Source organism: Palaemon carinicauda, chromosome 11 (assembly GCF_036898095.1).
Source record: "Palaemon carinicauda isolate YSFRI2023 chromosome 11, ASM3689809v2, whole genome shotgun sequence".
NCBI lineage: Eukaryota > Metazoa > Arthropoda > Malacostraca > Decapoda > Palaemonidae > Palaemon > Palaemon carinicauda.
In genome coordinates this window covers 80,314,956-80,342,738 of record NC_090735.1, presented here as the reverse complement: position 1 = coordinate 80,342,738, position 27,783 = coordinate 80,314,956, and the positions used below count along the sequence as shown (strand labels likewise).

Below are 27,783 nucleotides of genomic sequence, written 5' to 3'. Positions count from 1 at the left end.
CCCGGACTATGGGATGTTCCCCTAGCCTAGGTTACGCAGGCCATGGGATTCTGTTTCTTTATAGTTTAGGACGGCAGATCCGTGCCGCTCCTTCTCTGTACTAACCAACCCTAGGCTGGAGAACGAATTCTTCCTACACCTAGGTTAGTGCTGGTACTGAAACAGAACCCCCACCACCTGGAATGCCAGTGAGGACTCACGCCTTCCCCTACACTCATTCTCAGGACCCTCTCCCCTCCCCCTCTGTCCTTTGGTGATGGCTTAGCCATCACACCCCTGTCCACCGTCCTACAACTCAACCGAGTGCCGGCGGGTTGTGGGGTTGGGTCGGCCCGGTCCTTTCGTTGGTTAGTCGAAACTGCTAGGCTTCCCGCATTTAGTTGAACTAAGGGATAGCATACGACAGGTCGGTCTGCTGGCGGAAGACCTCACTATCTTAGAGTGTTCTTCGGTCCTCCCTTGGGCCGCCACCCGCAACTCTAGATGACTGCCGGCTCTGTTGCGGCTGGATGGAAGCTTGCCATTCTCTCCCTTCCATTTGAACTCTCCTTCTTGAGGAAGACGAGGTTAGGGTAGTGAGCTACCGCCCTTCCCTCCTCCTTCCTCCATACTTTCTCTCTATCTCAATCAGTGCCGGTCCACTGTCACACTACTCTGCCGGCTATAGCCGTCAGTTTAGACCTGGTATCCTCTGTTTCAATGACTGAAGTCAGGGTCGGAGTACCTAAAGCCGGTTGCCTGCCGACTGCCGGGGGCCGCCGACGTGCCGGCGATCTGCCATCATCCTGAGGTTTTGCCCTTTCTCCGCCACATAGACTGATGGCTGGGCGGGGTTCCCCTAAATTAGAGATTCGCCTGCACCCGGTGTGCTTCCGTCATGCCGGCGCCACATAATCATATTACAACAGTGGACTGTCACTTCTACTCTGCCGGCAATGCGCCGGCAGTGTTTATTGTATAGCTGTATATGATAGCCAGTACATCTATGGTATAGTACATACCCTAGTCAGAAAACTATGGTGTATAGTTATGCAGTAAATATTTCTAGCATACTCTGTGCGTCCATGCGCAGTCCCTTGCTGGGACCTACCTGAATTGGGGATAATCTACTCTCCTTTTCCCTTAAGCTGAATGAACTCAGCTCTCTCCCTCTCAGCATTGCTAATACTCTGGAGGAAGTACAAGCTGTGCTATTATCCATTTCGGATATCCCTTCCCCCTCCTTAGGGCGTTCTCAAGAAGGCCCTAGATTTAGTTATGGTGCGAGGTCACGGCAATTGGCTGGGCGGGATGCACAATTATGTGTCTTTTCTGCTTCATTTCCAGCTTACCTATCCTAAGCATACACTTGGAAAGGAATCTTATATTGTAATTGAAATTACTTTAAAAAACTAACCTAAGATTACTTTAAGTCAATGATATAGATTTCTGTAGACTAATGTATCCCTTTCTTCTTTACAGGAGGAGTACATCCGGTGTGAGAGCGCCTTCTGCAGCGTTCGGCGCCTGGACTTCTATGGCCACCTGGTGTGCCGAACCCATGCTGCTGTTCCGTTTCCCAAGGAACTCTCCGCTATTGGGACCCGCAGGTCTGCACTGTCTGCAAGGGCCTGCTCAACGAGGCGTTCGAGGCCAGGGACATTGCTCGCGAGAAACTACGCAAATGGGTGTGTGGTGTCCAGAAGAACGCTACAGGGCCCTATCTCCCTAGTGGGAAAATGAGAGCTTTACTTTTCCCCAAAGCATCTGCGGATGCTGTCATCCCCAAACCGGAGATCCCCTGCGTCCAACTGACGGTCAAACCGGACGTATCAGACGCACTTCAAGACTTCCATCTTCACGAGGTGGAACGGATGTCGGAAATGTCGGACACCACCGAAAGGACCCTGATGGCCGGGGGTCCAGAAGAGGAGGAGCCTAGGGAGGCTCCTGACTCTGAGGGTGAAGGCGCCCCTGCCCCCTCTATCACTTCCGTTGCTGTTTCGGAACCCGGCCCTCTACCTCTTCTACTCCTACACCTGCATGAGTGGAAACCCCGTGGATAACCTCCAAGCCTTGGTGGCGATCCTGGACGAGAGGATTCGCCAGAGGGACGAGGATTTCAAGAGGGAAATCCTACGCCTATCCAAACAGACCCCGAGGAAGATCACCGTGATTTGATTTGATTGAAAGTTTTCTGGCATCCTGACATCTAAGGTCATTGACGCCGATACCATTTACTGTATATGAAAATTAAAAGCAAATTCGATTAAAACCATAAAAATTAAGAAGTCATTACAATAGTTAAATAGTTTTCAGAAGACCTGCTTCTGAAATAAATCTAAAAATTCCGCTCGCATAGTAAGACACATCATGTCCAAGAATCTTGGCAAGGATAAACCTGCCATCCTCACCTCGAGCCTCAAACAGATATCTATTTCTTAAGTTAGTAAAATTAGGGCATTCGGTCAACAAATGCCTCACTGTTAAAGGTACTAAGCAGTCCTCGCAATACGGTTGGTGTTGGCCCTTCAGCAGAAACTCGTGTCAACCGTGTGTGACCAATACGGAGACGACAAAGAGTCGTCTCCCATTTTCGGGGAATCATGTTATACCTCCAAGGTGATATGATATTTGTTACTTCCCTCATTTTATTGCCATCTTGACTATCCCAGTGCTGTTGCCATTTATCACAAACCAATTTCTTGATGTAAGGTAGGAAATCGTTACATGGAATGGGATACCTCCTTGGTATCAACTCGGATGCCGCATTCTTCGCCAGTAAATCTGCCTTCTCATTCCCAGACACACCTACATGTGCTGGAACCCAACAAAATCGAACAGTTATACCTTTCCGTCCAATAATAAAAAGCCATTCTAAAATCTTTAAAACTAGAGGGTTACTAGAATTAAAAACTTCTAAAGCTTGAAGAACACTCCTTGCATCACTAAAAATTGTAAAATTACCCTCCTTTTCCAAAGCTATTTTCTCAATAGCGGTTAATATGCCATACAGTTCGGCAGTAAATATGGAAGCTGTTAGAGGAAGTGCACCTCTACAATTAAAATCATTACTATGTACTCCAAATCCAACGCCAGCATCAGATTTGGAGCCATCAGTATATATAAAAGTCGATCCTCTATGTTCTTCAACATGTTCCATAAAAAGAGACCTGGATTCTAAGTCAGTCATATTCTTCTTAACTCCAATAAAGTATCTACAAAAAGATATGTCAGGTAATTTCCATGGAGGCGTTGATGATACCTTGAATGGAAGCACCTTATTTCTAATTATATCCAGATTGTTTAATAATTGGTTAACCCGAAACCCAAAAGGTTGAGGAGATTTTGGGTGCAACTCAAAGTAGGTTGAGTGCCTTACAAGGCTTGCAGTTTGAAAGGCTGAAGAATTGGGGAGTCTTTGCAATCTAAACCAATACCGAATAATAGAGGACATTCGGTAAAGGTCCAGAGGCAACTCCCCAGCATCAACAAGGAGACTTGTGATAGGGGAGGTTCTAAAAGCTCCTGTGGACAACCTAATGCTAGCATGATGTATTGAATCTAGTATTTTTAACCGGCTTGGGGTTGCTGAGGAGTATATTTCGCATCCATAACTAATTTTGGAAAATATCAAGGCCTTGTATAATTTTAAAATTGTATTGCGGTCTGACCCCCATGATGTATGGGACAAGACTTTTAAAAGATTCATAGCTTCAACACATTTAGCTTTTAATGTTTTTAAGTGAGAAACCCATGTAAGCCTACAATCAAATATCAACCCTAAAAATTTTGCTTCACTTGCACATGGGATCCGGTGACCTTTGATGTATATATCCGGGTCTGGATGTACTCCCCGTATACGACAGAAATGGACAATTGTAGTTTTACTTGTTGAGAACTTAAATCCATTCATATCGGCCCAATGGATAATTTTATCAATAGAGAGTTGGATTTTTCTCTCAACCATTGCCATTCTGGCTCCAGCAAATGATATGGAGAGATCATCCACAAATAATGTTGCAAGAACATCCCGGGGAATGACTGAGGATATCCCATTAATTGCTAGTGCAAAAAGGGTTACACTCAGCACACTCCCCTGAGGAACTCCTTCTTCCTGGCATTTACTCTGTGATAGAGCTTCCCCAACTCTCACTTGGAAAACTCTATGTGAAAGAAATGACTGGATGAATAGTGGTAGCTCACCTCTCAATCCGCACTCATGGATTCTTTTAAGTATACCGTATCGCCATGTGGTATCATATGCCTTTTCAAGATAAAAAAAAACTGTCACATGGTGCTGTTTGGAAGCAAAGGCTTCACAAATGGAGGACTCAAGTTGTATCAGCACATCAGTCGTTGAGTGCATTTTCCTGAATCCACATTGAATGGGTGATAAAATATTCTTCTTTTCAAGGTACCAAATCAGTCTTGCATTGACCATCTTCTCCATGATTTTACATAAACAAGATGTCAATGCAATAGGTCGGTAGTTTGCTGCTAAAAACTTGTCCTTACCGGGTTTTAAAAAGGCTAAAATAATGGCTAGTTCCCAAACACTTGGATAACTATGATCATGCCATATTCTATTAAAAATGCTTAAAATAAATAACTTTGTATTAAAAGGTACATGTTTAATCATTGCATATGGAATTCCATCGGGTCCAGGGGCTGTATCGTTACAAGTAGCAAGAGCAGCATCAAATTCTCTTTCAGTAAAAGGGGAATTGTATGACTCCTGCTTTCTTGTTGCAAAATTTAAAACTTTCTTTTCTTCATTGCTCCTATACTGGTGACCAGGAGCTGCTTGACACTTGCACGATACATTTGAGAAATGGTCAGCCAGGGCATTGCTAACTTCGGTTGCTCCAGTCATATACTGGCCATTTATCTTTAACACTGGTGGTGGGTTTGGGGTGAATTTTCCTGCTATCTTTTTTACTTTCCTCCACACAGATGATGTTGGTGTTCTACTGTTAATGGAGGAAACAAAGGACATCCAAGACTGGCGCCTAGCTTCTTTCATGGCACGGCGGAACTGTGCTCTACATTTCTTGTATATGACTAAATTGTCCTCATTACGGCACATGCGCAATCGAGTTAAAGACTTTCTTGTGGCTCTGTGCAGGGCAGTTAGTTCTGACGACCACCAGGGGACTGGTCGTCGTCTGAATATCCCAGTTGTTTTGGGAATGGAATTCACTCCTGCTGTGTGAAGAGTTCCATTAAGTAAGTCTATGACATCATCAACACTTTTAAACTGTTCTGCATTTCCTTCAATTTCACTTAACTCCCGAAATCTATTCCAGTCCGCCTTATCAAGATTCCATCGAGGTGATCTTTGTAAAGGTGGACCATTGTTGGTGTTTATAATGATTGGTGCATGATCACTAGTATGCCAATCATCTAATGTTCTCCAATTAAAATCGAGAAGACAGTTAGAGCTTGCAACTGATAGGTCAATGCAGGACAAGGTACCTGTCTGTACATGAAAATGTGTGGGCTCTCCTGTATTGAGGAGTCCGACATCTTCATTCTCCAAAATTGACGATATAATATTACCCCTTGCATTTGCTAAAACATCACCCCATAAAGGATGTCTACTATTAAGGTCTCCTAGTAAGAGAAAGGGTTGTGGGAGTTGTTTAATCACCTCTACTATATTATCATATGAGATGTTATCATTTGGAGGCAAGTAAAGAGAACAGATTGTGTATTTTCTCCCTATATCAATTTGTACAGCCACTGCCTGCAGAGGGGTACAGATAGACAGAGATATTTGGGGAACATCTCGACGAACTTATATAAGACTTCCCCCATGGCTCCCTGCTCGTTGATCATATGGTGTCCTATAGCTAACATACTCTCGAGGACAAGGAGTATTAGCATCGAGCTTGCTTTCTTGTAGACATACTGTTATAGGGGAGTGCTCACGTATGAGGAGCTTAAGTTGTTCATATTTCGCCCTTAAACCCTGGCAATTCCATTGCAGAATGGAGGAAAAAACTATGTTTTATTTTTTGGAAGACACCTTAGATGAAGTCTTCCCAATGGCACTATTTGTTCTAACAATGTTTCCCGGAGGTAACTCTAGAGAGGATCTTGATATAGTGGGTTTTGTGTTTCTCTTTTTCTTTGTGTCCTTTTGATCTAATTGTTGAGGAGGATGGTGGACCTCAACTTGAATTTCTGATTGGTTCAATTTACCTTCTAGTTGTTCAGAAACATCAGCAGACAAGATATCATATTTATTGGAAGTCGTGACTTTAATGTTTCTTATGGTAGGAGGAGAGAGGGAGGGAGGTCTCTCTCTTTTTCGATTAAAAGGTTGTGATCTGTCAGGTTTTTGCACCTTCCCCACTACGGGTTCACCAGGTAAATTGGTTTCGAGTGCAACCTCCATCAGATCAGGCAAGGACACGGCCTGTGAGAGGTTTGTACTATTGTTTAAAATCGGAGTAGTTGGCTTTTGAATAATTTTCAGATCTTTAAGTGTCCGTTTTGATTTTTCCACAATTTCTGGATATAGATTTTCGATGGGACTTTCAACCTCTTTAACTACTTTCATTTGTTTCTTTATCTTAGAAGTAGAGATATAATTTTCGTCTGTGTGGTTTGGCAAGTTTTTCTTCAGAACCATTGAAAAAGGTTGCCCTGGTCTTATTTGCTTTTCAAGAGCTCTTTTACGAGCCTCTTTAAAAGTAACCCTTTCCATGGTCCTAATGGCCTGGATTTCTTTTTCAAAAATAAACTTTACACAGCTTTTAGATGTAGCTGGGTGTGCTTCCCCACAATGTATGCAATTAGGGTTTTCTATGCATACTCCATGACTACTTTTTCCACAGTTGGCACAAACAGCTGGCTTATTGTTTAGTTTTTCTTTACATTTCTGGCTTAAATGGCCATACATTTGGCAATGATAACATCGCAAAGGTGACGGGATATATGGTTTTACCTTCAAAGATAGCCATCCAGCTTTTATAACATTTGGTAATCGGCATTGATCAAATGTTATAATCAGAGTAGCAAGAGGGATACGTTGTTCTCCAACTCTCTTTCTCATTCTGACTACTTTAACTACTCCTTGACTTTTCAGTTCATCCTCTATTTCTTTCTCCTCTATATCCAACAATTCTGGAGCATATATCACACCTCTACTCTGGTTGAAAGTAGGGTGTGAAACGCATTTTACGCTATGACCATTCAATGTTGTAAGTGTTTTTAACCTTTCACCTTGTAATGGGGACAGTGTCTCTATCAAGAGACTTCCATTTCCCTGGGGTAAAATTTTTGGCTGCCCTCCACATAAAGTAACTATTTCTCTATTAGCTTTAAAAACATTTATACGCTCATTCCTTCCGTTTTCAAATTCAAAGATAAAAAATTTTTCATAATTCACTACTTCATAGTGACCAGGTAATACTTCTACTTTTCTATATCTTTCTGTACCGTCATCATTTTTCACTTTCTCTCTCTTCTTCTCTAGCATTTTATTATTCACATGACGTGAATAAGGTTCTAACGTTACAATGTTAGAACCCGAGTTGGAGCTGTCTGTACCGAGGTCCATGTTTGTATTTTCCAGGTCGTCAACAGAGGTGTTGGGTTTTTTTGAAAAAGCAAGCCGGGTTATCCACCTCTTATCGGAGGATTTCAGTCCTCCTATCCCATGTGGCCCAACACAAGAAGAGGCTTCAGCGGGGACCAGTCCTCTATTAGAGAGGGGCTGCCTCTCTTAAGGTGGGCATACACTGGTCAGTGGGGGTAGTTAGCCCCTCCCACCGTCGACTCCAATGCCTGGCGTCACCCATTACCCGCAAATATGGGTGACTTAAGACCGGATCACTGGAGCCCGACTCTTAACAGACTTGGTCTGCACCCAATGGAGTCTGCCAGAGGGTGATGGCGTCTAAATTGGCACAGGTTGAGATGGAATGCAGTCCATCCCACACTCTGCCAAATACAAAGCAGCATCCAAAGTAAAATCGAACATGCCAAAGTCGTCAACAATATCGAGCCCGAAAGGAAGAGATGGGAGAAAAAAAGAAATAATCAAAAGTAAAAGAGAAAGTGCTGACTGATTTAGTTGAATCGACAGCTGGGCACCGAGGTCCAATGGGAAGTAGTTCCCACTGTTCATTAGAGCCCAGCTGCTAATCCCTAAGCCCCCCATCCTCATCAAGGCTTCAGCATCTGGGGGGAGATCACCGTGAAGGATCTTCCCCCATGCTCAGTGACGAACCCATGGAGGCATGCAGAACACATGCCGATCACGAGCGGACGTATCTTCATCAACGATAAGTTAGGTGCCATTCCCCTTGAAGAGGTGGAGTTTTCGCCTAGCTTTGAAGCTTATCCGAACTGTTACATCCGTCTCAAATCCGAGCCAGTTTCCAAGGAGGAAACCGAGCCTAAGGAGGTCATCGTTTTTGACCATGCAAAGGCTTAATCTCTTCTGGCCGGCTGCCTGAAGAGTAAGGGCTACACCAACTCCAAGGTGCCGGCCCTAAGCCAGAAACACCCATCTTTTCTTGCTCCTGCCACCATGGTCTTCCCCTTTGCAGAGAAATCCCTGTTGGCAGTGTTGAAGGTGGTGTAGGAAGGGAAACCCTGCCCTACATTGGAGGAATGTAGGCCCCTCTCCCTTGCCCTCCCTCACGACGACAAGAACTGGAAATACATCCAGTTAACTTTCTCTGTGGGAAAGTTGGAGGCTTACATCGCTGGACGGCAGTTCAACGAGAACCTCCCCAAGCTCTCCGAATACCTTCTGCGTCGGGAGCTGGACACGAAAGAGAGGCTGGCTGCCTCCCTCTCCCTTCATGTCCAGATGGAGACGGTGGCCGGGGACACAAGGACCCAAGGCTTCTACATGGTCTTGGCTAAGACCCACCTTGCCACCCTGACGAAGAATTTCTATAGCTTCATCAGGGCCCGCAGAGCATGCAAAGAGTTCGTGTTTGCGGATGCCACCGTAAAACACGAACCCCGGAAACTGATTTCCTCCAACATCTGGGGGAAAGATCTCTTCCCTAACGACCTCTTGAAAGAGATCGTCGACAGAGCCGCCACGGAGAACCGGAACCTTCTCCATAAGTGGGGCATGTCGAAGAAGAGGAAATCTTCTCAGGATGAGGGCCCCCAACCTAAGAAGAAGAGCAACAAGCCCAGACCTCAGCAGCGTCAGGCTAAGCGCCAGTTTCCGGCATCCGCTGCTCCCCAGTTGGTGGCTCAGCCCCAACAAACCTTTCAGTTGGTACCCCAGCCAGTGATGGCCTTCATGCCAGCCTACGAAAGGCAGTCGACTACCTTTCGTCCCAAAGGTAGAGGTACCGGCAGAGACTCCTTTCGACGTCCCTCCAGAGGGAGAGGAGGATGGGGAGCAAGCGGCCGAGGTGGTAAACCCTCGGGAATCCAGAAGCAGTGAGATGCTTCCGATGGGAGGAAGACTCCGCCTCTTCCAGGATCGTTGGACCTTCGATCCTTGGGCTCACAGCATCACCAAGAACGGACTAGGGTGGAGCTAGGGGACACCACCCCTCGTTTTCCACCAATTCTTCCAACACTCCACCCCCGTCCTGGAAGAATACGTCCAAGAACTCTTGAACAAGAAGGTGATCAAGAGGGTAATGTCCACCAGGTTCCAAGGAAGACTATTCTGTGTTCCCAAGAAGGACTTCGACAAACTCAGTGTCATTCTGGACTTGTCCCCTCTCAACAAGTTCATAGTGAACAACAAGTTCAAAATGCTGACTCTTCAGCACATAAGAGCCCTGCTGCCTCAAAAGGCTTACACAGTCTCGATAGACATGGCGGACGTCTACTGGCACATTCCAATGAATCGCCAGACCTCCTCCTACCTAGGATTCAGGCTTCAAAGAAGACAGTACGCCTTCAGAGCCATGCCCTTCGGGCTAAACATAGCCCCAAGGATATTCACGAAGCTCGCAGAGACGATCGTCCAACAGCTACGCTTACAAGGCGTTCAGGTGATGTCTTACCTGGACGATTGGCTGGTGTGGGCAGCATCCATAGAAGAATGCAGGCAAGCTTCCACAAAGGTGATCCAATTCTTGGAACATTTGGACTTCAAGGTCAACACCAAAAAGTCCCGACTTTCTCCAGCTCAGAAGTTCCAATGGTTAGGAATCCATTGGGACCTTCAGTCACACCGTCTTTCCATTCCTCTGAAGAAAAGAAAGGAAATAGCGGGATCTGTCAAGAGACTCCTAAAATCCAAACGGATTTCAAGACGACAACAGGAACGGGTGCTCGGCTCCCTTCAGTTCGCTTCAGTGACAGACCCAGTGCTGCGAGCACAGCTAAAGGATGCATCGGGAGTCTGGAGAAGATACGCATCAATCGCTCGAAGAGATCTCAAGAGACCTCTGCCGACCAGGCTTCAATCACTCCTAAAGCCATGGTCGGAGGCAAAGAACCTGAAAAGATCGGTACTTCTTCAACCACCACCTCCATCAATCGTTATCCACACGGATGCATCGCTAGAAGGATGGGGTGTCACTCCTACCAACGACAAGTTCAAGGAACATGGTCTCCTCTATTCAAGAAGTTTCACATCAACATCTTGGAGGCCATGGCAGTCCTTCTCACTCTGAAGAGGCTGTCTCCACGTCCCTCAGTCCACATCCGTCTGACTCTGGACAGCGATGTCGTGGTCAGATGTCTCAACCGTCAGGGGTCAAGATCGCCCCAACTCAACCAAGTGTTGCTTCCCATCTTCCGCTTGGCGGACAAGAAAAGATGGCACCTCTCAGCAGTTCACCTACAAGGATTCCGCAACGTGACGGCGGATGCTCTATCCAGGACATCTCCGATAGAGTCAGAATGGTCCCTAAACGCAGAATCATTCTCCTTCATCTCCCAACAAGTCCCGGAACTGCAGATCGACCTCTTCGTAACGAGCGACAACAAACAACTTCCTCGCTATGTGGCCCCATACAAGAACCCCCGAGCGTAAGCGGTGGACGCCATGTCCCAGGATTGGAACAGATGGACCAAGATTTACCTGTTCCCTCTACCCAATCTTCTGCTGAAAGTCCTCACCAAGCTGAGATCCTTCCGAGGAACAGCAGCCCTAGTGGCACCCAAGTGGCCATGGAGCAACTGGTTCCTATTAATCCTGGAATAACAACCCAAGCTAATTCCCCTGCCAGACCCAGTTCTAACCCAGCAAGTTCAGAAGACGACTGCCTTCGCTTCATCAAGGAAAACCCGAAACCTTCATCTCATGATTTTCTCTCCCTAGCCGTCAAGAAGAGGTTTGGGATCTCGAAGAAATGCTTAGACTTCTTAGAGGAATACAAAACAAAATCTACCAGAAGGCAATATGAGTCATTCTGGAAGAAGTGGGTGTCCTTTGTCAAGGCTAAAAATCCTATGGAAATTTCAATGGATTTTTGTTTGTCCTTCTTTATTCACCTTCATGGACAAGGCTTGGCAGCCAACACGATTTCCACCTGCAAATCGGCCTTGACAACACCATTACTCTATGCGTTCCAGACAGACCTGTCCAATGACATCTTTAACAAGCTGCCAAAGGCATGTGCTAGACTCAGACCCGCACCCCCATCGAAACCCATTTCCTGGTCTCTTGACAAGGTGCTCCACTTTGCCTCAAGTTTGGACAGTGGAACTTGCCCTCTGAAAGATTTGACTCAAAAAGTGATTTTCCTATTTGCTCTCGCCTCGGGAGCCCGAGTCAGTGAAATAGTGGCATTATCAAGAAAAGAGGGCCAAATCCAGTTCGCTGAAACAGGCGAGCTTACTCTCTTTCCTGACACAACGTTTCTCGTCAAGAACGAGCTACCCACTAAAAGGTGGGGCCCCTGGAGAATCTGCCCTCTGAAGGAAGATGTCTCTCAGTGTCCAGTGGAGAGTCTAAAGGTCTATCTTCGAAGAACTTCAGACTTTGGCAGAGGACAGCTCTTTAAAGGGGAAATATCGGGGTCCAACTTGTCACTCAAACAACTAAGGGCGAAGATCGCTTACTTTATTCGCAGAGCGGATCCTGACAGTACACCCGCAGGTCACGATCCCAGAAAAGTCGCCTCTTCTCTGAACTTCTTCCAGTCAATGGACTTTGAAAGTCTTCGCTCTTTCACAGGCTGGAATTCTTCAAGAGTGTTTTTCATACACTACGCAAAGCAGGTGCATGAACTTAAGAGATTTGTGGTAGCTGCAGGTAGTGTGCTATAACCTGCTGCTTAATGCTGCGTAGAACAGTGAGTTATTCGGGACTCTAACTCTAAGGGTGTCTGTGTTGATCCTAGTGCGCAACATAGTGAAATTAGTACCTCCTCGGGACACTACGGACTGTTCTTATACAAAGGTGAAGACACATAGACTAAAACACGTGTGCCATATGTTCTTAACATGAAGTGTATATAAGACATTCTAGAAAGACTTTATAGTTCCTACAGAATTAATGTGTGTAATGGCAAGTTTTTCCTTTTCAGATTCCACACCCATTTTTCTATTAATGTCTTAAACCTATGTTACTGATTGCATTCCATTACAATATATATTTATTACCTGCTGTATGCTAATTCTTATTTTGACCTAAAATAAAATTAGAATTTGCTCTACTCGTGCATCTTATTTCGCCCTCATTTTGGAAATAAAATACTGTTTGAGAGTTTTACTTCCCTCATGATATGATTGATACTATGAACAATGATTATACTATTGTTCCTTATTGATACAAACTCATCTAGACTAAGGTAATTTGTTCCAGCACGTTGTACTTACCTTCTTCTATCTGGCCCTGCGACCGGTAGGTATCTCTGATGCTAGGTGAGTTCCCCTATCAAGTACCTTCAAGATTTTCCTTACGTCCAATAGGACTCTTCCCTGCCGGGGAAGGAAGCGGGATCATAGTACATGCTTCTCTGAAGTGACATCTAACGGAAATGTCACAGGTCTCTGTGGTCATCAGACCAAAGGAATATTGTCTGGAAGTTGAAATGCACCACAAAAGGGAAAAAATCCACGATACATTAATTCTCTGGTACACTTCCATCAGGACGACATGGCCTGAGGCCAAAAAACGGATTTTGAGCGAAGCGAAAAATCTATTTTTGGTTGAGATACCCATGTCGTCCTGATGAACCCGTCCATGTTCTCTATTCAGGCCTTGACAGGCCCCTCCCAATCTTATTGTATCAACGAGGCTGGCCTAGGCGCCGGAAGGAATGAGGAAGGCACGCAACGGTGACGTCAACCAAGATGGCGGCCAAAGATGGCGGTGGTTATGACGTCACCGAGTACCGTAACAGTAACGAAGGAGGAGAACTTAGTAACGGCTCCTCCCATAACTTGCCACACTTCCCCCTCGAAGCGTAACCGCTATGTGGGGTGCAGATAGCTATGTGGCGTGTCAAGCATACGTCCCGTTATACGATATCCTAAAGGAAAACCTTATGGGTACTCGCGCCATAAGTTAGAATTCTGTGAAACCTTTAGTTTAATTCTCTGGGAATATCTACTGTAGTCAAATATACCCTAAGGAAGCTACTGAAGGAACCTTCTATCAGGACGACATGGCTATCTCACCCAAAAATAGATTTTTCGCTTCGCTCAAAATCCGTTTAGTATACTTTCATACATTAACCACGTTTACCCTCGCGTATCGTTTTATCAATTTGACAGGAGATAGTATATCTCTTAGAATTATTTATATAATTCGATACTCGTCTCTTTTAGAGATTTAAGAGTAAACCCTCCTTCCCTCTGAGTGTCGCCATTAGGCGACAACCCTATCTTGGTCTTGCCATAGAGTAGTATACTCCGGCTTGCCTAGGCTAGTGTTTTCTGTCTTCCCCTATGCTGGTGAGTATCCCGGCTTGGTTTTACGACAGTAACTCAGAGTATTCAGTCTTTATGTCGACAACTCGGCTGCCGGCTTACAGTTGCAAGCATAGGAAGCCTAGCTTCCCTAGACTGCATCCGAAGTGGCAGTACAATGCCGCCACCCTCTCCCTTGCCACCTAGAAGACAAGTCTTGTTTCGGAAAGGTCTTGGGCTGAAGAATAGATATTCTTCTGCCGCCCAGGACGGCGCCGATGTTGAAACGAGGTTTCTGATTTGTGACAGGAAATGGCCGACAATCCTGCCTCCTTCTCCCAACATAACCCACAAGACCCTTTCCCTGCCCCTCTCTGTCCTTTAGTGATAGCCTAGCCATCGCATGTCTTTGGCCGGTGTCCTACAATCTCCCCGCTTGCCGGGTGGGCTGTGGTGCCGGCCGGGCTCCTACATAGGCGGCTTGATAGCTGCTCTGTCCTTCCCCCTACGGACGCAAGGCTCGGGGAAGGGTGTGCTGGCCTTGACGGCTGCCGGTGGGAGACCCTAATGTCTTTGAGTGTTCTTCACTCCTCTCTTGGACTGCCATCCACATCCCTGGAACCGGCAGTGGCCGGCAACAGATCTTGTGGCTGGGTGGAAGCTAGAATAATTCATTCACCCCTTCCATTTGAACCCTCATTCTGGAAGAAGGCAGTAGGGACAGTAGTACCTACATCCTTATTTGTTGTACTAAACTATGATAATAAGTAGCCCTTCTCTCCATGCTTTCTCTCTCTCTCTGTCGGCTAGTGCCGGCAGGTACTTGCTGCCGGCTAGACCGGTGCCGCTAGGTACTAGCCTAGCCAGCAACATCCCGGCTGAACTACAGTATATGATTGTACAGTAGCCAGTATATTTGCAGTATAGTACATACTGCAGGCAGAAAACTATAGTATATATTATACAGTAGTTTAAATTTTTTCCAACATACCCTGTGTATCCTTTCACAGTCCATTGTTGAGACCAATTATAATATTGAAGTGAAGTATTCCTTCTATACACTGATGAATCATAGCCATCAGATCATATTTTACCCCACAATATTAATACTCTTTTATGAAAGGGTTAGTGCTAGTATACAGTAGGTCCTCGGGTTACGACGGTCCCGACTTACGCGGTTTCGCCGTTACGAACGCGCCCCATAAAAATATAAAAATAATATTAAGCGTCGTTCCGTCTTACACCGTTAGCGTAGTAAGCGACGTAAACAATTGCGAACTAGTTTCTAGCGCGCGGTGGATGAATACGCTTTGCGGTGGTTGTGGGCGAGGAAGACGGCGTCGCTCAGTTCCACTCATACGCCATTTTTGGTTGTGATTGCCTGTTCTTTCTCTCACGTGTTTGATCGTTTTTTTGAACTTTTTGCCCTTAATTATGGCTCCAAAGCGCAAGGCAGATTCTTCTGATGGTAGTGCATCGAAGAAAAGGAAGGCCATCACCATGGAAGTGAAATTAGACATTATTAAGCGGTCTAAAAACGGTGAAACGCCAACGAACATTGGCCGATTGCTTGGCCTTAGCCGTTCGACCGTGGCTACTATCCTTAAAGATAAGGAGCGCATTGTTGAACACGTAAAAGGATCTGCTCCAATGAAAGCAACAGTGATAACGAAACAGCGTAGTGGTTTAATTATCGAAATGGAAAGGTTATTAGTGCTTTGGTTGGAAGATCAAAATCAACGGCGTATTCCAGTGAGCTTAATGGTTATTCAAGAGAAGGCTAAAAGGTTGTTTGAAGCGTTGAAAAAAGAAAGGGGGGGAGAAAGTGAAAGTGAAGAGTTTTCGGCTAGTAGGGGTTGGTTTATGCGATTTAAGGCTCGGGCCAATTACCATAATCTTAAAGTGCAAGGTGAAGCTGCTAGTGGGGATGAGAAAGCAGCAAGTGAATTTCCTAAAGCGTTGGCTGAGATAATTAGAGGATCCTCTCTGTCCAGTCTAACCTGGAGCGGTATTTTAAGAAAGTAGAGAGAACTGCATCCTCTACATCAGCTGCCTCTACTACTCCAGATTTCCCTGCAACAGAGCCTCTACCATCAACCTCAGCTGCCTCTATTGCTACAGAGCCTCTGCCATCAACCTCAGCTGCCTCTGCTTCTCCAGCTTCTCCACCACCTCTTGTAGGCTCTTCACCTCCAGACTCGCCTGCCCCAGCTTCTCCAGCATCTTCTGTCTCACTTCCAGAGAATCCTGATTCACCTGCCCCAGTTTCTCCAGCATCTTCTGCACCTTCCTCTCCACAATAAACCAGTCTCTCCGTCCCTTGCAACATCCCTTCCAGTGTGCAAGCCAACCATAGGAATAAGGTAAGGAATTGTTCTCTTTTTTTTTCTATTGATATTTACTTTAATTCATGTGGTAAGGAATTGTTTTTTTTTTTTTTTTATTGATATTTACTTTAATTCATGTGGTAAGGAATTGTTTTCTTTTTTTATTGATATTTACTTTAATTCATGTGGTAAGGAATTGTTTTCTTTTTTTTATTGATATTTACTTTAATTCATGTGGTAAGGAATTGTTTTCTTTTTTTATTGATATTTACTTTAATTCATGTGGTAAGAAATTGTTTTCTTTTTTTTTATTGATATTTACTTTAATTCATGTGGTAAGAAATTGTTTTCTTTTTTTATTGATATTTACTTTAATTCATGTGGTAAGGAATTGTTTTCTTTTTTTATTGATATTTACTTTAATTCATGTGGTAAGGAATTGTTTTCTCCTTTTCTAATATTTTTTTTATGTCATTTGATACATTTTATTATAGTACAGTATACAGTAATACTTTACAGTACAGTACAGTACGTATATTTATGGTGTTCCGACTTACACGGAAATTCGGGTTACACCGCGTCTTAAGAACGGATCAGCGTCGTAACCCGAGGACCCCCTGTACACTAATTCTAACTCTAGAAGTTAGAACCCTTCTACTCTAGTTTTCCCTTAATAAGGAAATTCTAATATTAATATTGAGGGAGGTCACAGCAATTGGCTGGACAGGAGGCACAAGTATGTGTCTTTCCTATTTCCTTTCTAGCTTACTATCCTAAGCTATAATGGTTAAGATAATACCAAAAATTAATACATGAGATTACATTAATTTATCAAGTGTGATAAATTACCGCATACTCATTTCCATTTCCTTTCTTTATAGGAGGACCAGAAACTGAAATGTGAGGTGATGTACTGTAACCACAAAAGTAGGAACTTTTGTGGTCACACTATGTGCAGGTCTCATGCCCCCTGCGTAGTGACAACCGGAACCTTGAGGTATTGGGACCCCAAGGACTGTAACGTTTGCTCGGGCTTGGTGACCGAGGGTTTTGGCTACCCCAAGTCGACGGAGTGGAGGGATGCAGCACGTGAGAAGCTTCGGAAATGGGTACGAGGGTTCCAAAAGAACTCTCCTGGACCGTACCTCCCCAACGATAGGATGCGAAGCTTGCTGTTCCCAAAGGCAAAAGCTGATGCCGTTGTACCCCAGGCACGACCCGGGCCTCCCTACGTCCACATCGCAGTCGAGGCTGATGTCAGTGAAGCCTTGCAAGGCATAGACATCCACCAGGAGGAAAGGATGTCTGAAGTGTCCACAGACACAGAGAAAGATCTTCTTCAAGACGATCCTGAAGAAGAGTCTACTCTACCACCGGAGGAGATGAGGACTACGACTCGAAGGAAGTGGAGGAACCCCTTCTGTCTGTGCCGGCAGTAGAGCCGACACCGACTACATCTTCGGCTCCTACTCCTGCATTGGACGTGATGGGTCATGCAGTTTTGGCCCACATTACCACTCTAATGGACAATCTACGTAAGGAGAATGTAGATTTGAAGGAACGGATGACGAGAGAGTTCCGTGCAGCGACTCGGATTGTCACCTCCCGAGGGTCTTACAAGCGACCCAGAGTGAAGGACCTGCCACCCTGCAGCGAGACCAATCCCTGGAGGTATGTGGAGTTCATGCTAATCACTAACAGCAAACTCTACATCTCGGAGAAGTTGGGAGCCGTCCACCTGGATGACATTGAGTTTTGGCCTAACTTTGCGGCTTACCCAGAGTGCTTCATCCGGCTGGAGAGTGAGCCAGCGTCGAGAGAAGAGACGGAACAAAAGGAAGTCATGGTATTCAACCACGACAAGGCACAGACTCTCTTGACGAGTAGCCTGAAGAAGGCAAGATACACTAACTCGCGAGTTTCTGCACTGACAATAAGCACCCTACCTTTCTTGCTCCTTCTTCGAGAGCCTTCCCCTTCACGTCGAAGGCTTTTCTGAGTGTCCTCAAGGCCGCTGAGGCAGGCAAACCCTGCCCTACACTAGAGGAGTGTAGGCCTTTGTCTCTGGCCTTGCCCAAAGATGAGAAGGAATGGAAGTAGGTCCACCTAACCTTCACAGTAGGGAAGCTTGATGCAGATATTGCGGGACAGCAGTTCTGCGAGAACCTACCGAAGCTACCGGTCTTTCTCTTGCGAAGGGAGCAAGAGACAAAGGAGAGGCTAGCCACCTCCCTTTATCTCCAGAACTTCTTGGAGATGTGTGCAGGCAATGCCAGCACTCCAGATATGTACACGGTCCTGGCCAAGATGCACATGGCCACCCTCATTAAATACCTGTACGCCTTCGTGAAGGCCAGGAGGGCCTGTAGGGAGTTCGTGTTTGCTGGTGCAACGGTGAAACATGAACCCAGGAAACTGATCTCTTCCTGTATCTGGGTAAGGACCTCTTCCCAAAAGAAGTGGTCCAAGAAGTAGTAGAGAAAGCCACCACGGAGAATAGGAACCTTCTCCAAAAGTGGGGCATCTCCTCAAAGAGGAAGTCTTCCCCTGATGCTGGTCCCCAATCCAAGAGGAAGACAAAGAAGCCACGTCTACCTTCTCGTCCTGCTCAGCAACATCCCACGGTCACCATGACCGCGATGCCCCAAGTGGTCGCTCAGCCACAGACCACTTTCCAAATGGTGCCTCAACAGCTGGTAGCCCAGTCATCAGCCTTCAACCCTAGGTTTGAGAGGCATGCTACTACCTTTCGCCCGAAAGGAAGAGGATCTCGACGGGGCTCCTCAAGAAACCCCTCACGAGTCAGGGGGGGACGCGGTCAGGGTGGCAAGCCCACAGGACCATCTCAGGAATGAGATGCTCCAGGTAGGAGGGAGACTCCAACACTTTCGGGATCATTATACATTCGATCCCTGGGCCCACAGCCTAATCAAAAATGGACTAGGATGGAAATGGAACAGATCTCCATCTTCATTTCCCCAGTTCTTCCAACACTCCACCCCCTTATTGGAAAAATATACCTTAGAACTCTTGAACAAGAAGGTTATAAGGAAAGCAAAGTCCATCAAATTCCAGGGAAGACTGTTCTGTGTTCCCAAGAAGGACTTGAACAAACTCAAGAGTCATTCTAGACTTGTGGCCACTCAACAAGTTCATCGAGAACAACAAGTTCAGGATGTTAACCCTTCAACACATCAGGACCCTGTTACCGGGCATACACAGTCTCAATAGACCTGGCAGATGCTTACTGGCACCTTCCAGTCAGCCACCCACTCTCCTCCTACCTAAGATTCAAGTTACAGAAGACAAAGTATGTCTTCAGAGCCATGCCCTTCCGACTAAACATAGCCCCAAGGATCTTTACGAAACTTGCGGACGCAGTCGTACAACAACTACGCCTAGAAGGCGTTCAGGTAGCAGCATACCTGGACAACTGGCTGGTGTGGGCAGCATCCAATACTACTTGTCTGCAAGCATCCAAGAAAGTGATCCAGTTCCTGGAAAATCTGAGATTCAAGATCAACTACAAGAAGTCGCGCCTCTCTCCAGCTCAGGAGTTTCAATGGCTGGGAATCCATTGGAACTTGATGTCACACCGCCTCTCCATTCCACCACAGAAGAGGAGAGAGATCGCGGGTTCTGTCAAGAGACTACTGAAATGACAGGATCTCAAGATGCCAACAGGAAAGAGTACTGGGCTCTCTCCAGTTTGCAGCAGTAACAGACAAAGTGCTAAGAGCACAGCTAAAAGATGTGTCAGGAGTCTGGAGAAGATACGCATCCAACACTCGAAAAGATCTACAGAGACCGGTACCGCCCTTACTACGATCACTTCTTAAGCCGTGGTCGAAGGTCAAGAGCCTAACAAGGACCGTTCCTTTACAACCACCTCCCCCATCAGTGACCATCCACACGGATGCCTCGACGGAAGGATGGGGAGGTCACTCCCCTCAAAGGAAAGCCCAAGGGACCTGGTCATCCCTGTTCAAGACCTTTCATATCAATATTCTGGAGGCCATAGCAGTCCTCTTGACGCTGAAGAAGCTATCCCCTCACAGATCAGCCCAAATCAGGCTGGTCTTGGACAGCAAAGTGATAGTGAGATGTCTCAACCGACAAGGCTTGAGATTGCCCCACATCAATCATGTGATGTTAGCCATCTCTCGTTTAGCGAAAAAGAAGAGATGGCACTTATCGGCAGTTCACCTACAAGGGTTCCGCAATATGATGGCGGACGCTCTATCCAGGCTAAAGCCGATAGAGTCAGAATGGTCCCTAGACGCAGACTCATTCTCCCTCATCTTAGAAAAGGTCCCAGAACTGCAGATCGACTTCTTCGCAACGAGCAACAACAAGAAACTACCTTGATACGTAGCCCCATACGAGGACCCTCTGGCTGAGGCGACGGACGCCATGTCCCTCGATTGGAACAGATGGACCCAGATCTACCTGTTCCCTCCAACGAATCTCCGGCTGAAGGTCCTCAACAAGCCGAGATTCTTCAAGGGAACTGCACCAGTAGTGGCCCCCAAGTGGCCTAAGAGCAATTGGTTCCTTCTGGTGATGGAACTGAAGCCGAGGCTGGTCCCTCTACCGAACCCAGCTCTATCCCAATTGGTTCAGAAGTCGATTGTCTTCGCTTCATCACAGAGAACCCAAAACCTTCATCTCATGATTTTCTCACCTTAGCAGTCAAGAAAAGATTTGGGACCTGAAAGACAATAATAGACTTCCTAGAAGAATAGAAGTCTAAGTCAACCAGAAGACAATACGAATCGTCTTGGAAGAAGTGGGTTGCTTTCGTTAAAGCAAGAAAGCAAAAAGAAATCTCAATAGACTTCTGCCTGTCCTTCTTCATCACCTTCACGAACAAGGCTTGGCTGCCACCACGATAACTACGTGTAAGTCAGCTTTGACTAAACCTCTTCTATATGCCTTCCAGGTGGAACTGGCGAAGGAAATCTTCAACAAGATTCCGAAGGCATGCGCTAGACTTAAACCAGCAGCCCCTCCGAAGCCCATTTCATGGTCTCTGGACGAAGTCTTACACTATGCTTCAACCTCGAACAATGAAGATTGCTCTCTAAAGGATCTAACACAAAAGGTGATATTCCTGTTCGCTATAGCCTTAGGGGTTAGAGTTAGTGAAATAGTAGCCCTATCAAGAGACAAGGGCCATATTCAGTTCACAGAAGTGGGAGAACTGAATCTCTTTCCTGATCCTACATTTCTCGCCAAAAACGAGCTACCCACCAAAAGGTGGGGTCCCTGGAGAATCTGCCCTCTGAAGGAAGATCTCTCTATGTCCAGTAGAGTGTCTAAAGGTCTATCTTCGATGAACTTCAGACTTCAGGGGAGGACAGGACTTCAAAGGCGAAACCTCAGGATCAAACTTATCCCTAAAGCAACTGAGGGCGAAGCTCACCTACTTTATTCGCAGAGCGGATCCTGATAGTACACCCACAGGTCATGATCAGAGAAAGATTGCTTCCTCACTGAACTTTTTTCAGTATATGGACATTGAGAGACTCCCCTCATACACTGGTTGGAAATCCTCCAGAGTCTTCTATAAACATTATGCGAAATAAGTGCACGCCTTAAAGCATTTTGTGGTGGCGGCAGGTAGTGTTGTGAAACCTGTCGTCTAGTGCTGCGATGAACAGTGAACTGTTTGGGACTGTTTCAATTGGGTGAAACGTGTTGACACCTTGCAGTGCAATACCCTTTTTATTAAGTGTCACCCTGGTGATACTAGGACTGTTCTTTTTTAGGTGCAGAATTATACCAATGACACCAGTGCCATGTGTACACTTGTACGCAGTGTTGATAATTATCTAACATTTACAGTGAAATTATCTTAATTTTTTTCAACAGACTTAGAGTGGCTAATGACTTTTCTTCCCTTTCAGGTAGAAAATATATTCATCTTTTATATGTTGGATGTATAATTCTATTGCTAATATTTAATACACAATTGTTATATTTAAATTGTCTATTCAATAAATGTCAAATGTGTATTTGCGTCTTATTCGCCCAAAAAGTAGTTAAATAAAATTAGCCGGAGTTTTTTACTTATTTTCCTAAGTAAAGCTTATGTTTGATGGTATTTATATATATGAACAAAATAACTGAATGATATCTACATTTGTTCCTATATTGATACAAACCTTGTTGCTTCTACTGTCGAGGATGACATTTCCCTGCAGGGGGCAGGAAGCCCTAACATTGTTCCATGCTTAGTGGTTATGACGTATAACGGTATCGTCATATATTTCTGTGGTCTGGACGACCATATAGAAGCTGACCCAAGGTTGAAGCACTTATACAAACCCACAGATACAGTACTTTCAAGTAATTCTTTGGTAAACTTACATCAGGATGACATGGCTTGAGCCAAAAAAATTGATTTTAAAGTAAAGCAAAAAATCTATTTTTGGGTGTGATGGCCATGTCGTCCTGATGGACCCACCCTACTTTTCTAAGAAAAGGATTATATAACAATCCCCACCCGAAACTACTCTATCTGTAGTACCATGCTTAATTGCTACAAGGAATGGGTAGCCATATTGGATCCTGTATTAGTACGGGAAGGGGATCCACTTAGGGTAACCTTGATAACGGCTCCCCTTCAATTTCGCCACTCTTCCCCCTCAGAGCGAAAACTCTATTCGGGGTGAAGATTGCCATGTGTCCTATCAAGAAATACGTCCCCTAATATTATGTGATATCCTTAAGAAAAGTTTTAAGGATACTCATGCCAGGAGTTAGAATTCTGGAGACTTATGGTCAATTCTCTGGGAGTGTCACTGTAGCCAAATATCCCTTAGAAAGCTGCCAATAAGAAGCTTCCGTCAGGACAACATGGCCATCTCACCCAAAAATAGATTTTTCGCTTTGCTTCAAAATCCGTTTTCTAAATCCTGATTTCTAACCCTACTGGGTGTAGGGATTGCTGCCAGCTACTTGCTAAGAAAACACAGAAACAAACTTAGAGAATGAGGGACTGGACCTCAATAAATAAAAAATAATCAATAACAAATTAATACAAATGAATAAAAATATTAAATAAAAATGAAACTGGATATAATTTTGTATTTTCTCCGAACTCCTTTTTTTTACATCACTGGGGGAGGCCGTGGAGGGAGTCTTCACAGAAGGTTGTCCCGCGGTCCCCTGCACGCCACTCATACTCGACCGGCCAGCAGGGGAAGCCGATCGAGCAGAGTCAGAAAGGCAAGATCGAGATGGAGGAGAAAGTTGGCAGGCCTTCTTCTCTTTCGAGGCTAACCTCGAAGGGGGAGAGTTTCTTTAAGACTTCTTTTTCTTCCGTTAGCCAAATCTCAGCCACTGGGAGGGCAACCAGGCCCTAAACACTGCACAACGAGACTCCTGCAAACACGAGTGGCCTCGGCTCGCAGGACAGAGACCGTGAGGATCGGTCTCCTTCGCCTACATAAAGGCTCCACATCGGTGCCCTTCAGTGCCCGGACAAACCTTTCAAAATAGGAATCCTCATGGGCACACACACCTGCAAGAGAAAAAGACTGGAAAAATTAGCTTTTAGGAGTTAGAAAATTTTCACTGTTAATGGGGGAGTAAGACACGTCTACACTCCCCCAAGCTGAATTAAAAAGTAACGATTGGTCGCTAGTGCTGATGGGAGTTGGGGAGCTAACTTACCCCGCTTCACTCCCGCTAACTAGCAGTAGGTAATTATCCAGTAAGAAAAGCTTATTGGCTAGTTCCAGCTACGCCGAAATAAATATTCCACAGTAAAGAGCGGAAGGTTTGTAAGTTGCTCCGGAACAATTTACATTTTAGAAAAGAGGACTATAAACTTATTCCTCATGTGTAAGCCTAAAATACAGTACTATATAAACTAAAATATATACTATGAGTAGCAAATGATAACTTACCCATTGATATATACTTTTGCACCCTCGTCAGGAGTCACCATATCATCTTCAACGGATGAAACCGCCGAAACAAAACTTTCGTTATCATCCTTTTCTTGTTCTTTATCCAGTTTTTCATGAATTGTTCCTATCTTATTAAGCACACCGCTCCCAACAGTTAAAGTGGCTTTAATAACTTTTTCTCCATGTTCTTCAAAGGTTAAATGTTTAACTATAGTCTCTGAATATTTTCTACAACTGATTTCCTTCTGAATAACTTCCTTTTTGCTATCACTGAATAATGTGTCATGATGAAAATTGAAAGCTTTGCCATAGTTCCTATTACTAACAGGTGTTTCATTTACTGGAGCCTTCTCATCTTTACAACTCCAGCTGCATGTGCAGTCACCCAGTTGTAATAAATGCATTCTCAAACTATTGCTATCAACATTTTCTGAAAGGTCAGAACTACAATTGTTATAGGCAATAGTAAGAGCTTTTTCAAGAGCATGTAAAACACAACTAATGTGATTAGTGTTATTTATTTTCACTTTCTTTCCTCTCGGCTCAATGTAATTATCTTCCTCATCCGAAGAATTAACATTCATAAAATTCAAATTAGATACAACAACTTTCAGTGTTTCAGCAAGAATGCATAAATCTACAGGCATTAAATTTTGTTGAACAAATTCTGTTGCTTTAAATGCTAAAAGAATATGAATAAACCCACAGTCTACATTGGTTTTGAGATCTTTTGCAAAGCATTTGGAAACTACATTTTTCAGGCAAAGAATTTCTGGCTTCAGCTTTGTCCTAACTGTTCTTCCTAAAGAAAGATTAGTAATGGTGCTGCACTGAAGCTCCTTGGCCAAGTCCCCTAAGACATCCGCGAGTCTTGAAGCTGACACATGAATAGACTTTGTAATATAGGAGACATACTGAACATCTTGATTTTCAAAACCTGATCTGTCCACAGCATCCTCTCCACTACCCTGCAGTTTTTCTTGTTCTTTCCAAGACTGCAAAAACTTACTGTGAAATTAATAAAAGATGGTTAAATTACTTGAGGCAACATTATTCACATAAAATGCTATTACATTTGTCAAAACATCAGTACAGTATATGAATAAATGTCATCCTACAATATCATTTGAATGAAAATTAAACAAAAACAGTAATAATGTAAAAATCAAACAAGCTTACAGTATTTCTTAATTTACCAATATTTCTTAATTTTCCAAAATCTCATGCACAAAAATATATAGAAGCATACTGTACTGTATATTGTAAAAGAAAAAAAAAAATTCAAGCGTCTCTATAAATGAGCATTAATGGTAGTTTCATGACGCAAAACCACATTATAGGACTTACGAGAAACGCAATGGAACTAATACAAACCAACTTACAGTGTTAGAAATTAGACCACTGAAGCTGAATTTCTAAACCTTCAGAGTTGGCCAGGAATTTATTCTTAAATGAGATGAAAATCACAAAAAGATATATTTCAAGAAGTTATAAATCTCTAGAGATAGAGGACAAAACAAATATATGGATACTCAAATAACTAGAGACAAAACAGAATATGATAGCCAGCTACCACGCTCACACACACCAGAGTTGTCTTGTCACTTTTGATTGCAGGCAGGACTTATCGTGGGACTGGTGATAGTGGGCACATTTGTATAAGAGCTCAAGGTTTGTATCGTTAGGAAAAATACAAATTACTTTCAAATTTGTTACTTGTTCTGACACTAAATACAAACCCTTTTGCTTTTTTATTAGGGATGAGTCGCCCATTAGGGGGGTAGAAGTTTGAACCAACTGGCTGGTTTTTGATCAGCGGTTTTCCCATAAGTGCTCCACACATAACAGGGAGAATCCCTGACACCTCGCTAAATTCCGTGCAATGCACGGTTAGCGGCCTGAACAATCTGTGTGATTGTGTGATATTTTACTAGCAATGTAAGTAGTCTAGGTAAGACATCTCAGAAATGTAGGAATCTTTTGAATCAACCATAGACACTACCCTATCCAACCTCGCCAGGGGGTATGGGGATGCAACAAGTATTATTACTATACTAGGTTACACGAGGGAAATGGTTTTACCTGCAGATAGGTGAGGCCAGCTTGCAGATGACTGTAGGTGCTGTTTCCCAAGAGAGGGGAAGATGAAAAAAAGAAATGTAGGAATCTTTTGAATCAACCATAGACACTACCCTATCCAACCTCGCCAGGGGATATGGGGATGCAACAAGTATTATTACTATACTAGGTTACACAAGGGAAATGGTTTTACCTGCAAATAGGTGAGGCCAGCTTGCAGATGACCGTAGGTGCTGTTTCCCAAGAGAGGGGAAGATTAAAAAAAGAAAGAGCCAGTCATTCTCAACATTCACCCCAGACTAATCCTGGGTAATCTTTGCCATCAATCCTCTACTACTTATCCGTCAAGGAACCTGAGGTATTTAAACCACTTGTGCAACCACCACAGGACCAATGAAGAACGTCTCCATGATCCTGTAGGTCATGTCTTGCAGGTAGTAGGCAGTGAAGGTAGTTTGACGCTTCTACAGGACCGCTTATAAGACCTGCATCACACAGTAGTTTCTCTTGAATGCTAGGAACGTGGTAATGCTCCTAACATCGTGAGCTCTGGGTTGTCTAGTTGGGGGAGGATCAGGATTCACTGCAAAGTCAATGACTTTGAGAATCCAAGCAGAAATGGTGTTCTTGACCCTCCCCATGCTGACGAAGAGTGCCAACACACAGGGCCAGGCTGCTGCAGTTTTCTTGAGATGGTACCTCAAACTCCTCACTGAGTAAAGTAACAGTTGATCTGACTCATCAGTTACATTACAAAGACTCCCAATGCAAAATGGCCTGAATCTAGCATCTGCTACTGAAGGATTTTGAGTCTTGGTGATAAACTCAAGGACGAAGCTGAGCGTTACCTCCCCCCCCCCCACACTCTTGAATGGGTGACGTCATAGGAAAGACCATGAAGATCGTTGACTCTCTTAGCCGAAGCTAAGGCGAGTAGCAAAACCGTCTTCAAAGTGAGGTGGCGATCTGTTGCCTGGCATAATGGTTCATAGGGACTACCCTTTAGGGACAGAATGATGTGAACAACGTTCCATTGGTGTCTAACTTCCAACTGAAGAAAGTAAGCTCAAAACTCTGTCTGAGGAGAGACAACTCCAACAAAGAGGAAACACTAACTCCTTTCAGCCTAAAGCCAAGAGTCAAGGATGAGTGGTAGCCTTTCACTGACGAGACTAAGAGGAGCTTTTCCTCCTGATGGTAAATGAGGAACTCCGCTATTGTTGGAATAGTGGCATCAAGGGGAGAGATACTCCTTCTACAACACCAATCACAGAAGACAGTCCATTTGGCCTGATAGACAGAAGCCAAAGATCTTCTCAGGTAACCAAACATCCTCTTCACAACTTGTTGTGAAAAGCCTTTCTGAGAGAGGAGGTGCTGGCTAGTTTCCCCGGCGTGAAGTTGCAAGGAAGCTACGGCTTTGTGGAAGATGTTCATGTGTCTGTTTGAGTGAATCATGTCGTGGAGGGAGTTCTCTCGGGACCTCCATCAAGAGCTGAAGAAGCTCCACGAATCATTCTGCACTATGCCATAGCAGAGCTATGAGGATCATTGATAGGTTCTAGGATGCTCTGGTCTTGTTGAGTACTTTTCTCATCAGACAGAACGAGGGAAAAGCGTAAACATTGATATTATCCCACTGTTGTTGGAATGCATCTAGCGAGTGGGTCTGAGGA

General features: G+C 44.6%; 1 protein-coding gene across 1 annotated transcript in view; it reads right to left on the bottom strand.

The window, feature by feature from the left end:
• The window catches only part of Ankle2 (ankyrin repeat and LEM domain-containing protein 2), a 668,076-nt gene that overhangs the window by 98,173 nt on the left and 542,120 nt on the right, over nucleotides 1-27,783 (bottom strand). Inside the window, exon 9 of the mRNA XM_068383147.1 lies at nucleotides 24,026-25,036. Coding sequence (XP_068239248.1) covers nucleotides 24,026-25,036 — 1,011 coding nt within the window. The remainder of the gene's footprint in view (nucleotides 1-24,025; nucleotides 25,037-27,783) is intronic.